The sequence below is a fragment of the Falco rusticolus genome, chromosome 5, assembly GCF_015220075.1.
Source record: "Falco rusticolus isolate bFalRus1 chromosome 5, bFalRus1.pri, whole genome shotgun sequence".
Lineage (NCBI taxonomy): Eukaryota > Metazoa > Chordata > Aves > Falconiformes > Falconidae > Falco > Falco rusticolus.
Genome location: NC_051191.1, coordinates 18,231,983 through 18,245,807, shown reverse-complemented (window position 1 = coordinate 18,245,807; position 13,825 = coordinate 18,231,983). Strand labels below are relative to the sequence as shown.

Genomic DNA, 13,825 nt, shown 5'->3' with positions numbered 1-13,825 from the left:
ATCTCTTCATCTACACATGGAAGTGCTTCAGTTTCCTGCACCCTTCTGGAGCTATTTTAGAATAAAGTAACTTCTTTCTGTTGCTGAAGAGGTCTACTACAATGTCTGTAGTGAATCTAGCATAATCGATGTCGAGCAAAGTGAGAAACTGGGCATTGTTTAAAAAGTTTGCCTGAAACTGTAGGTCTGGGAGGGGAAGGGAGTAACAGGGAAAGCTGCAACTCAACAGCTATCTAAAACCGGATTAGAAGGATCCGGTCTCATTTAGTTATACGGCATATACTGCCGAACTCCCTACAATATTAATACAATGCAAATCTTCTAGCCTTCAGCTGTCTGCAAGCTGTACAGTCATTTTAGTCTTGCACAAAGGTATTACTAATTAAAACCTTCACTTTTTTCTTGTAATTTTTAAAATAGTCTGATTTTACTTATGTTTACACAAAAACATATCGCAAAATATACAAAAAAGCTAGCTTCAAGTTCCTGAGTTGTGCTCACAAGTACACACGATACATATTATGCGAGTCATTATACGTTTAGAATCCCCATCAAGGTTGTACTTTCCGTTAAGATTTCAGCAACACGAGAAAATTCCACAAAAATGAAACTGTGAGAAGTTAAATGGTGCTTTGCCTTTTGTTCCTTTGATGCTTTCTGCACTTTATTCTTGTAGCAACAATTTATATGTCCGGGTCTACAAGAAACTAACAGCAAACATCCTCCAACCAGCAATTTCCTTCGTCTAAGCAGAGATACACAGAATCCACGTCTTAAGTTTCAGATGTTATCCCCTTCATGTGGGAGTTAGGGCCCGGTCTGAACAAGCGCCCCGGGACAAACTACGCCGTGCCGCTTCCCCAGAGCGGCCCTGCCTGTAACCCCGAAAGAAGCCGAGACGCCCACCTGCGTTAACGGGCTGCTGTGCCTCCCCTCAGCCCCAGAACTTACGAGGGGCCACGAGCACACCCCCCACTACGGCCGGGCGGCTTTCCTCCAGCCACGTTATCCCAGGAACGCATCCCACCGCCCAACCACCCTCCAAGCCGGAGGAGCGGCCCCCCCTCCTCACATTAGCGGGAACTGGTGGGCACCTGCCCCGCCCTCGCCCACACAAGGGCCCTCGCCTCCGGGCTGGGAGGCGAGGGGGCACCTCACCCCAGGGCTTCGGCGGGAAAGGGGGATTACTTCAGGGGGACCCTGGCCTCACTGGAGCCCTTACCCAAGAGGAGCAGCTTAACCTCCCGGGCCGCCTTCTCGCCATCCTCCCGCAGGTTCCTGTCGATCATCTTGCTCCTCTCCACCGCTGCCTTGTCCTCGGCGCTCAGCGTGCAGCCCATTTTGGGAAGGGGGGTGTTTTATTTCGCCGGGAGATGAGAAGCAAGGGAGCGGCGGGGTTTGGCGCCCGGGGCCGCCGGAGAGGCGCTGAGGAGGGAGGGGGAGTGAGTGCCTTCCCGCTCTGTTTCTCTTCCCCCCCCCTCCCTCACCTGAAACGCAACGGCGGCGCAGGCACCACACGCAGAGTTTACCTCACACGCAAGCAACCGGAGAGGAAGAAAACGGGGAGGGGGCGAGGGGAGGCTTGCCTGAAGCCGTCCCCCGGGGAACGCGGAGAGGGAGCGGGCGGAGAGCCGCTAGCGGAGGCCACGCTGCAGGGCCCGCTGCCCGCCGGGCCGAGAGGCTGCTGCTCCCGCCGCCGCGGCCCTGGCGCTCCCGCGGCACCGCCCCCGCCCCCCGCAGGCGCTCGGTCGCGCGCGCCGCCCACACGGCGGCGCGGATGTGGGGGGCGCGGGGGAAGGAGAGCGGCGAACGCGTGCTCGGCGGGAAGGGCGGGGCGGCCGCGCGTGCGCACGGCGTCCGCGAGCCGTTGCGGAGGGCGGGGGGAAGCGCAAGGCAACCAGGACGCGCGTGGCGCTGGAAACGCGCGCGGGGGGCCTGAGCGGCACCGTCACCTGCAGGTGCCATCGCTGCACACCTGCCTGTGGCGGGGCCAGCCGCCGAGGGCTCGGATTTAAACGGCTCCGTGCGGGAGGTTCCGTCCCTCGGCGGGGCGGGGGAGCGCTGGGCGCGGCCGTACCACCGCCCGCAGGGGCGGTTCCGGAGGCTGAGGTGTCCTGCGGCGCGGCGGGGAGCGGGAGCCGGCGGAGGGGAGCGCTCTCCTCAGCCTCGCCGTCTGCTAACGGTGTCCGCGCCTGCCTTGTGCTCGCTACTCGCCGCTTCGCTGCCGAGATCCGTCAGAGGGCCTCGGGGTCCAGCCCCCACGGCGCCGGGTGCTGGTGGGCTCCAGGGCGGTTGTCCCCTCAGGAGGGGGTGGCCGGGGGGTGGCCTGGGGCTGCAGCGGGGCTCTCTGCTCTGAGGACTCACCAGCCAGCAGCATTTTTTCCCTCGCTAAAAGAAAGCCGAGTGAGACGATCCCACCCCACGGCTCAAAACCGCTCAGCCAGTTTTCGCGTGCCCTGCGTGCTTTCTGAGAGCTCAAGTGTAGGGCTGTCTGCATGTCCACATCCCATCTGCCGATGGGTTATTTTGTTGCTTGCTCGTTCTGTTCTTTAACATAAACCCCCTAAGAAAACATGCTAAGATGCAATTGCTACAATTCTTTCCCCGCCGTGCACGTGTTGAACTGTTTGGATTACAAAAGAAAGATCCTATTACCTTATAATAGGATCACAGAAATAAATCGGGTTGGAAAGGTCCTCAGGAGATCACCCAGTCCAACCTCCTGCCCCAAAGCAGGGTCAGCTGAGCTTCTGGGTGATGTATCCACCACCATTCCCCAGCTTGTGAGCACAGTCTGTTTGAAGCAAAGTAGGCTTCACAGAATTTCTTAGGTAAAGCAGCCTGCGCCTGAAATAAAGCTGAATCTCAGAAAAAAGTTTCAGTTGAACCATAAGACACAAGAGTCTGAGGCAAATCTGTTAAATTAAAGTTCATTTTCCCCAGTGAGTCCTTGGGATTTTTTGTTTCTATAGGATCTCAGGAATTTCAGCCTTCAGAATGAGCACAAAAAGCAGAATTTTACCATACAGGAGGTGTTTCAGCATTAGAGTACAAAGACTTCAAGTCAGACTCAGCTATTACTGTACTTGGAAAATTAAAAGTTTTTTCCTGTAATACTTAATCTTGATGAAAAAGTGTACTCAATATTCATCTTTTATTGGATATTTTTCTTTACAGGAATCTTTGCTCATGCTGAATAAACCATAAGTAATGAAGTAAAATGATGTAAGTAATGCTCAATTAAACTGTGACTTAAATAAGTTTAACATTTTCTGGTTGGTAAGCATGCACTGAACCCTAGCAAAACATGGTATAAAATCCTTTCTTAAAGAAACCTCAAACAACATTAACTCTTAAGACTTCATTAGACCTCCAAGACATTTTATTTGGCCATCTTCATTGTGCTACTGCTATGGAGAATGGCTGGGCAGCTGTGAGCTGTGACTTGATTCTTAGCCACCAGTCATCTACCCTCCTGAGAGGTTCATGTATGCAGTCCATTTTGTGTTCTTTTGAGCAGACTTCAACACTGGTACCATGGGATAAGAGTTTTTACAGAACAATTGATCTGACATATGGGAGCCTAGTCTTGTTTTAGGGTTCCTGGTATCTCCTGTGACAAAGTAGCAGAGGTAGCGATGTAGACCGCTGCTCAGGAAGGAACGGAGTTAGGGGAGCAGAAAATTTAATAAGCTAAGGGATAGTTTTCTGGTTTGGAAATAAAGGATAAAGAGTGATTTCTGAGATAAACAACACATGGTTTGGGTATCGGCAAATGAAAGTGCAGATTAGCGAATAAGAAAGTAGTAAACAGATTATGGTAGATGAAAATAATGTGGTGATGAGAGAGGTAGATGTTACAAGGCTGTAGATGCTACAACTAGGACACCCCAGCGTTGCGTGGCTTTTGTTTCATTTAATCATGTGCCTAGTGCACACATGTTTATACTTTTGACTAAGAGTGTCTGCTATGGTTCTGTCTCTGCCCTCTTGCCCTTTTAACACTGTCACTACACCCAGAGGTATAAAGGTTGAAATAGGCCTGAGACCCTTTTTTTTTTACGTCAGTCTGTAACAGGAAAACAGAACTGTATAGTGTCTGCTTTTTTACGTATTTAGTCTTAAATATAAACAGATTTCATGCTCTTTCTAGTCCTGTTTATCTTAAAAACACTTTATTTCATAATTAGGGCTTTTTCCTCTACCTTTTTGCTATTAGTCCTGTGGATAAAGTGTACCTTTATGTACACGGACAACATTACCAAAACCAGGGTCTAGATCCTGAAGACTTGCTTGCATATGTTTTCTCTGACATGGTGTTACTTGTGATGAAATTTTCAGCCAATTTGCATTTTTTTGTTTTTAATTTTTTATTTTTAATTTTACAGGAGTAGAAGAAATACTTGTTACAGGTTACATATGATTCACCAATATTACTTCCTTATGCACTGTCCTTTGAAACAATAAAAGATCTTTTAAACTGTGTTCATCGACATCAGTTGTTTAGTTCTACTTATGGAATAATGGCCCAGGTGATATATTATTATATTCTAGAGTTACTTCACATCGATAGAAGCTCAGGATCATGGAATGAGGCATATCTTTTTTACAGTGCCCAAGATGGGTGAAGAATGATTGTGCTAACTCTGTTGTGGCCAGGAAACTTGAAATACTCAGAACAAAGTTTGTCGATGAAGTGCTTTGCAGCAAATACTGTCTTACGATGTTAAGTTGTAGAGCAGTGGAGGCCTGAACCTATATCTGGAGCTAGTATAGATATGTAATCTGTATATGTGAATATAGATAGTAATCCATGATGTTTTACAATATTTTCCCATAATCTAATATATTCTACTGCATAGGAAAGAAACTATAGTTGAATAGTTAAATACAGTCCGTATTTGGGCAGTACACCATCTATCAGTTTTATTTCAAAATGTCAGGAGTGTTTTTGCTCAAATGCATTGATTAGAGTTGCTTCACAGCAGTGTGGTTATATGAAGTAGTGTATTTCATCCCTATAGTTAGAATTATACAGCTTTTCCCTTCCTCTGACAAGTTGGGAGGTTGCTCAGAAGCTCTCTGTGTGTTGTGTGGCCTTGTTCCTGCAAGAGGATTATTTCAAGAGTTTTTGTTGTTTTGCTAGCTTTAACAACAAATAGCCATTGTTTAGTATGACCTCCTTTTGAGTCCCCGTCACCTGCTCTTGGGCTCGTTTCTCTGTAAGATTATCTTTAGCTGCTACTGCATGGGCTTAATAGATAGAATTTCTCACGTTTGGTGTAGAATATACAGTTTTGTGGGGATAATGATAATCCTTTAGCCTTCTATTTTGCTTTTTTTTTCCCCAGATTTTAATTTATCTGATTCAGCCACCTTATTTGCTCACATCTTTAACCAGACAATATGCAAAGTCATGTATGAGAAATTGAATATAATTGTTATGAAAGAAATAGAGGAAAATGGGCAAGAATTTGAATTTCTATCTTTGGAAAAGTGAACAGACCAAAGTAAAATGCTTTTGAATAAAGTATGTAACTACATGCATAATTATAACTCAACACCTAAACTAAAATAACATTTTATCTAATTTATTTAATTTCTTTTTGTGCTAAGAAAAGAAAATGTTCCCACGATTCAGTACAAAGTATCTTCTTCCATACTGCTGCTTCACTTTTAAACTGTATATATTGCAGTGTTGCCTTTAGCCAGCTTCTTGACTTTTTCACAGTTTTAGTAAACCCCATTTTTTTCCAGATTAACTAGGGGCCTCCCATGTGATGCCATGGTCCCATATGGCATCATACCTAACTAATTACCAATGGTAAGAAATTGTATTGCACTATTTGAAATTATAATCACATGAAGAGCTGTAAAATAGACATCAAAACAAATACAAATCTACTATATGAGTTAAATGTCAAATGCCCCTGTTCCCCATTGCTGAACCCTCTGGCAAAGTACATGTAGTCCACCTTCCAAGAACCTCTGGATTACACTGTATGCTGCACGAATCTGATTCTGCTCTCACGTTAGTGTAGTTAATTAATAGATAGTGGATACTTTAGATGTTAATTAGCTATTATAATGTCCCTGTTCAGCAACGTCCCTAATGACAGGGCAGATCTCGGATGTCACATGCAACACCTCTATTCAGGACCTTTCTAAGAGATTTTGTATGCTTAATTCAAAATGAAATTTTTGTTGGACCCACAAAACAAGTTCAGTTTTAAAATTTGCTAATGCTGTAGCTGAACAATACTGAAGTGAGTAAGCTGTAACTTGGTAGCATACTAACACCTATAGTGCTTGTTATTGTGGATGCAAGTAATTATTGTCAGTGCCTTGGGAGATGACAAGGTGTATATTGTGCAAGGATGGCACCGTTGGGAGGGAGAGGAGCCATACGCTGTGTAGGCCAGTGAGTGCTGTGCACAGCCTAGTACTCACTGCTGCCCTGACATACACAGTAAGGATTCCGTTAATGTTAATGAAGGCAGTGCTAATTACACTAATGTGGGAGAGGAATCAGCTTTGTGTATACATACAGTGTAATCCAGAGGTCCTTGAAGGTGGACTGCATGTATTTTGCTAGGAGAAGGCTCAGTAGTGGGGCAGAGGGGAGTTTGACATTTAATTCATATTATGTTAACCCTTCCAAAAGATCAGGTTTCCAAAAGTTGTGTGTCTGTAAGCTGATGATTTCTATGTTCAAAACACTGTAGATAAATTCTCTCCTTGAATATGACAGTCAGAAGCAAATGTTCAGCAAGGCAGATTTCTTTCTGTGCAGTCTGCATGTTTTTGTAAGATTTATCTTGTTAGATTTAATTCTGAATAGTTCTGGCAAAAGAAGCTACATAATCTACTGTCATTTCTAACCCTGAGCTGCAAATGAACTAATCATAGTATGGAGTTCATAGTATAAATAAACCAAGGAAGAACTCATTGAAAAATTGAGCATGTTATTAATAAAGATTCTATTAATTTGAGAGACAGAGACACACACAGATACACGTCTGTTTCCATAGTGCTAAGAAGCCAGCACAAACTGTAGAACTTCATAATATAGTGCCTTTAGTAAACCCATAGCAGAAACTAATTAAACATGAAATAAAGTGCAAAAAAACAGGTAAACATGCAATGTTATGAAATACATGCCTCTTTGGGATGTGGTCTGGGGCAGTTATATTATTCTTTGTTCCTTTGTAGGTATGGATAAATTGAAATTATTTCACAGTAAGTGTGAAATGACACTGTGAACCACTAAGTGTTGTGCTGGTAAATGTTACTGCATGTGAGTAAAAATTAGATGCATAAATATGTACATTCATCTGCAATTGTCACATCAGCAACCATTACAGAGTAGATGTCATTCTATTTGTATAAAGCTTTTGTAAATCTTTGTTGTAGTGACTATTTCAGTTTTGAATTGTAGGAAGTAAACATCAGTGTGTAGGCAAAAAAATCCATCAGCATAATGTTCACTCTTACAATACTAGGTCATCATGAGTTGGTGTCTTTTTAAATGAATTTAAGATAAACCTCTTTATTCAAAATCTGTAAAAGTATAGTGAGTGAAACAACTATGTAAGATGTTACACTAAATGAGATACTCGGGAAAAAAACTGCAGGAATATTCCAGTTTTCTCTCACATAAACACAGAGTAACTGTAAGAAAACGTAGCAGTATTTGACTGTCATATATAGTGTCTTCACATGTACACTAAAAGGCAGCTCTTATGAGTAGGTACCTGAATAATCTGTTTTCTTTTACTGCATTTGAAAATTGCATATGAATGTTACTTATTGTGATAAATAGATTCTATAATGTATTAATACAAAGTTTTAATTCCTAGTTGTAGGTATACTACAAATCCAGCAACCATTTTGCTAACAAAGCATATCAAAAAACCAAATATAGGACTGATTACTTAAAGTGATTCAGAGTTTTTTCCAATAATTGCAAATTCAAAATAAATCGCGGGTAAAGTCTATTGATTGGATGGAGTGGATTATGACCATCTTATCCAATAAATATTTATTTTCTAACAAATGAAAGGTACATGATATTTACATGTAAATGAAAAATAATTGTTTAGTAAGTATTCCTTTCTATTTTTGCAAATATTTATGTGTGGGTTATGGCAGTAGTCATTCCATTTCAGAATGCTGAATGTGTGAGCACTGATCAGTAAATACCAAGTAAAATGACTTTGAAATATATATCAGGGTGGGTTTCTCCTTCTTTTCCCCAGGCATGATGACATAAAGTGTAATACTAGACCTTGAGATTCTATTACTGTGACTCTCTAAGAGTCCCTTGGTTACAAAAAATGGAGAAGAAACAAAGTGGTAAAACTGCCTGCCTACTTTCAGCGACTGTTATGGAGAGCAACATGAAGCAGGTGTGAAGGCAGGCCTTTGTCATGGCTTTGTGTTTCCATGTATGCTGAATCTTCAAAATGTTCCTGTTCATTCTCAGCCATACAAGGTCCCAGATTCAATCCAGAGTTACTCTTTCATCTGTCTTTGCTTTACTCTTGTCCTGTAATTAGCTTTGAATTCTGCTGCTTCTGAAGAAGGGCTTGTATGCCCTAAAGCTTGGGTTTTTTCCCTTAGTTGCACTGGTGATCTAAATCAACCACCAAACCTAAGTTTTAAGCAGTTTATTAGAAACTACAAAATTCATGGTTCAAATCCTGGGTACCTTGAAATCAATGGAAATATTACCATCACTATTACTTTACCGTTACTGTACCTCATCCAGTTTTTCTCTTTTGGAACTGCTCAAGTGCTTAAAGTTATACGTGTGTTTAATGCCAGGGTGCTCAGCATCTTTCAAAATTCCTATGCAGTTAGGCAGATTGTGCTGACACTTACTGTGTTGCAAAAGCATTGTTTTTACTGGGTAAATGAAGAAAGTCATTATAACTTTTTGTCTCAAATTTGATACTAAATTATTTGGGAGGAGAGATGTACTCATCGTCTAGGCTTTGAAGCATAACATCTAAGTTAATTTCCATCTCCGTTCTGAATTTTGTGTTTCTGTAACTGAGTAATTTTCTCATTTAAGTTTCTCCTTAAATTGCCTAAAAAAAGCAGAACACTTCCTGACATCACAGAAATGTGGATAAATATGCAGGATATTCTCTATTGTGGTGGCGAGATAGGTTCTGTTTTGTTGATTTATATGAAATGAATAATTACTCAGGGCAAAACAGATATTAGCCTCATTGCAGGACATAGTGGTTTCTAATGCTCCATCCTTTGTCTTCCAAACAGGAACAAGTAAACCCAGCATGTAGCTGGTTATATTTCAGTGCTCCTTTGTTTACCATGGCATTGGCTTCACTTTTATATAAATTAGCCCAAGTTGCCTGGGTAATATTATTCATTCTATTGTTTGTTTACATGTTCAATGTCCTTAAAGCTCATAGTAATAATGGGCTGCAGTTTTTTTTCAAGGAGACTAGTTCACTTTTCTCAACATCTGCACAGAATACAGAGAATCAATGGTCACAAAGTTATTAATTTTTAATTTTCATGGTGAATTGAATACCATTATGGTGTTTAGCTGAATAATACATTATGTCTAATGGTGCCTGGTATTATAAATTACATTTTGAATATAATCTTGCCTTTGAAAGCTAAGAAGTTTTGCTTTGGAGTATTCTGTTGATATGTTTAAATCTCACAAAAACAAAAAACAAAACAAACAAAAAACCCTCCAAACAAACAAAAAAAAACCCTACAGGTACCAGAGGAGGATTCTGACAAGATTTTTTTTCTTGAATAAAGTTTGTGGAATCAGTTGTGTTAACAAGATAAAATCAAGTAACACAAACAATGTTTTTTATAAAAATGCAATGTTGAAACAGGCATAAAATCTGTTTGTAAAATAGCAGGAAAATATTTTCAGTAATATTTTGTCTTGAAAAAGTTATGGTTGGCAACAGAAATAATATATGTTAGCTAAATACATTCAACTTTATTAATACCAAATCATAGATCAACTGTAAGGAAAGTAGAATGCTGTCATCAGTATCTGTAAGACTTCGTTGTAATTTAGGATTATATGGTGTGAAGAAAGAATCTAGAAATAAAACCTTTCTTAACAAAATAATTTCTTCTCCTCTTCAGTATGCAAAAATAACCCTTCCTTGTCTGTCGCAAGATCACCTGAATGAATAATCTGGCAAACTATTCTGTGCAGTTTATTCCATTATGTTGAATTTTGGCTAATATATCTATTCCCAAGAAAGTAGATGCTGTTTTCAGCTTCTCTCATGAGAGGCATTTGGAAGATCCAGATATTTCCCTAACTAAAGCAGAACTCGAAAGCTGAGTTGTGAGCCTTTGCTGCAAGAATTTGAGGAACCCAGATTTAGAAAACTCTGTATTGATAAAACTGCCTAAGGGAACAAAAACAGGAAATGTTTTTAGATGAGAAAGAACTGTCAGGAATTTAAACAGGAAAGGCTGAGTACTGTTTGTTACTGCAGAATGCTAATGTTGTGTGCAGAATGACCACTACCCTAATGATTAGAGTGTTAATAGAAACTCAGTCCAAGGTCAGACAATCCAGGTCAGCAGTGCAAAGTGGTCCACAAGGTACTTTGCTGGTTAAAAAACCTAAAAATGGAGTTATAGACAAGGGAGTGGGATGCCCAGCTATCCCCTGTATTAGTAGGACCAAGTTTCAAAGAAGAATTAAGAATAGAAAAAAGATCTAGGGGACTCTAAAGAGAGCTAGGGTCAGAGGAGTCAGAAGGAAGCTGAAGTCCAGACAAGCAGTGAGCTCCAGCTGGAGCAGAGTAATGCACTGCCAGCACAGTGATCAGGAGCGGATCATGAATGGAGGTACAAGCAGGTACGGTGCTTGCCCACAGAATGAGTTATTATCTGCAGGACAGAAAGGCTTGGAAAGACAGAAGATGAAATGCCATCATGATAGTAAGCTTTAAGGTGTGACTGAAGAGCTGCACTTCCCATGGGTGTGGGGAGGCAGGTGGGCTGTAGATGGGCTCTTGTTGAGCGGATGGGCTGGAAGACCTGCTTATCACCCAAAAACTCAGAGGCTTGCAGGTCTCAGAGATCACTGAAACTTGTCAGCTGAGAAACCATTACAGTTCTTAGCAGCTCTTTTGCTTGTGGATAAGAGTTACTATGTCAAGGAATAGCTGCAGTTCACAAGTTTCCACCTGCTGAGGCTCACAGCAGCCCCTCTGGGAGGCTGGGCTGCGCTGGAGCCTGAGGCTCTGGTTTCAGAGCAGACTGGTAAGCAATGGGAGTTTTCTCCCAGAACTGTCTTAGACTGAAACCAGATTGGTAGTGAGCAAAACAGGTTGGAATGCACAACCTTCATTTTTACAAAAACAAAACAAAACATCCAAACAAAAATCCAAGCCATAAACAAAAAAGCATGAAGAACTCATAAGTTCTGAACTGACCCATTTGGTAGGTTTCCTTAATCTTAAATAAACCTGCTCTCTCACTGATCTATGCTTCTTTTGCATATTGGAGCAAAAGGTAAGAGTAAATCCCATTACAACCCTTGTTTTTTGCTAAGCTAGGTTGGCTATATTACACTTTTTCATTTCCAGAGATACTCTGACATATGTTCAATTAATGTGCAAACAGTAGGTTTCTACAACGAATTTCTGTTCCTAGAAAGACAGATCTGATGTTATTGTATTATCTATTAAAAAGTAGCACTGAGAGGATACATATGGAAATAGTATAATAAAAAACTAATTACATGAGCATTGAACTAGTGCTGCTGAGATATCCCCTGCTACAGTAGGCTGGTCAGTCTGAGTCAAAATAACAGAGAACAGATATACAATTCACTTCCTTCTGAATTAAAAAGTAGGAATAAAATCAATTTGAATCAAAATATTACTGAATTTAATTTTCAAAAAAGAAATATTTTTTATTTTTTAATGGAAACTTGTAAGGCTTTTGACTAAGTATTCCATGACAATCAGATTGAAAATGCAGCAATATGCTTTATCCATGATTCAGACCATAGAGGGTTTTATATAAAGTGACCTGGCAGATTTTAAAAATACATATAAAATTCTGTATCTTTATATAGATATGTATTTCTGCCATTTGTGACATTTATGTAAATATTATGCCCAGATTTTCACTGATGAATGGGATTTATAGTAGGGTTCTGCAGAAAAGAGGACTCATTTGTGTTCTGTGCTTGATAACTTTGAATTAATTATCATACCATATCTGATATGACACACAGGCCAACAAAACATTAAGTAAGATTGAGGCTAAGGCATTTATACAGCATGACCTAGAACGATTGTGATGCTGGACCCTGGAGGGGGAGGGGAAGGAGAAAGTGTTTATATAACTAAACAAAGAATTAGCGTATAAAGAGGCAATTTTACCTCTTCTTCAAGTTTTAATGAGACCAGTATTGAAATACTACTTGGAGAGCTAATGTGGACATACCAAAAAAAGGAAGTTGAAAATCTGCAGTCAACGTATAAATCATCATAAAGATGCACAGGGATAATTACCTAATAAAAAGGAAAAGGAGCAGGAACAGAAGGAGCTGGCTGCACTGCATCTTGCAGCGGTTCAGACGGTCTCTTCAGAAGGTATGGCACGTCTGCGCTTTACCGAGACAAGGCATGGCTTCTGAGCAGGCACCGAGGCCACCGCTGAAACTTTCCCAAATGACAAGTACATAGTTTAAGTGTCAGTGACAGATGGGAAATCAAACTAGATAATCCGTTTGTTTAGACTTCCTTAATGTCAGCATACCTGTGGTAAAATAATTTAGGAATGAACTGTAGCAAATCTCTTCTAATTAGATGTTACAGATTTCCTCAATGTGACCTTCCAAAAGATCCCACAAGTAAGGCTGATTCTCAAAACAGCATGGTTTTCCCTTAGTTAAACTAAAGCTGTGTGACTTGCTGCAGATAGCTGTGATATGGAATTCTGTAATTTGAATAAAAAGAACCTTTTAATTAGGTATGAAACATGGCAGAGATGTCTGGCAACTTTTGCGTTCCCTTGAACTCCTGTTTAGCTCATTGCTAGGAGCTGTAAGGCTGCTAGGCCTTACAGCTAGAGTTCAAAGCCTGATTTATGTTACTGATTAAAAATCACCTAAAAGCCATTGGAAAAGAGAAGTATGGGCACATAAGTATGCAGTGCAGCTCTATCTACCAGGTTTACCAAGCCTTTTACTAGATCTGGCTGCTGAATTTTGATTTTTACAAAAATTCCAGGTCTTGGTGACTGGCAGAAAAGAGGAGCTGGCGTTGGCATTAAAAATCACCTTTGTAATTATATTATTGCGCTGAGTAGTCTGACCCTTCAGTCTCTCATCCGATCTCTAAGCAGGATAGTATATGTAATTGTTAAATACGAAAGTGGAAACTGGGGAGAGAAGAGGGAGTGCTTTCCAGTTACGGCGTTGTGGGGGAACATGTGACGTGAATGTGTGACTTGACCGTGCAAGCTGCAGAGGGGAAGGACACCGTGGCTGGCACCGGCAGCGAGCTGGGCTTACACAGCAGTGCGGCCATTTCTGAGCTAATAGGGCCTGGCAAGAAAAATCACCTTGCGTTACCATGCTTCAGAAAGGGCTTATAAACTCAGGCTTACTGCAGTGCCCTGCCTAAACAGCAGAACTGGCTCCCCAGCAAATCTGGCTCCTCAGCACTGTTTGAAAGTGCCTGTGTGACCCAGGCACCCTCTGCTAGTGCCTGCAGTACAAAACGGTAATGAACGTTCATGGCTTGCTATGCCCTATTTAAGTCCGTAATAAGAGAGCAAACAACCCAGATTT

General features: G+C 41.4%; 1 protein-coding gene across 2 annotated transcripts in view; it reads right to left on the bottom strand.

Annotated features, from left to right (window-relative positions):
- The window catches only part of LOC119148580 (guanine nucleotide-binding protein G(i) subunit alpha-1), a 36,276-nt gene extending 34,592 nt beyond the window's left edge, over nucleotides 1–1,684 (bottom strand). The window contains exons 1-2 of one of the 2 annotated variants that reach the window (XM_037388952.1): nucleotides 1,530–1,684; nucleotides 1,223–1,425 (exon numbers count right to left, since the gene is read on the bottom strand). In XM_037388952.1, coding sequence (XP_037244849.1) covers nucleotides 1,223–1,340 — 118 coding nt within the window. In that variant the 5' untranslated portion in view covers nucleotides 1,341–1,425; nucleotides 1,530–1,684. The remainder of the gene's footprint in view (nucleotides 1–1,222; nucleotides 1,426–1,529) is intronic. The other variant, XM_037388951.1, reaches the window with a different exon arrangement.
- Between the last annotated feature and the right edge of the window lie 12,141 nt (nucleotides 1,685–13,825).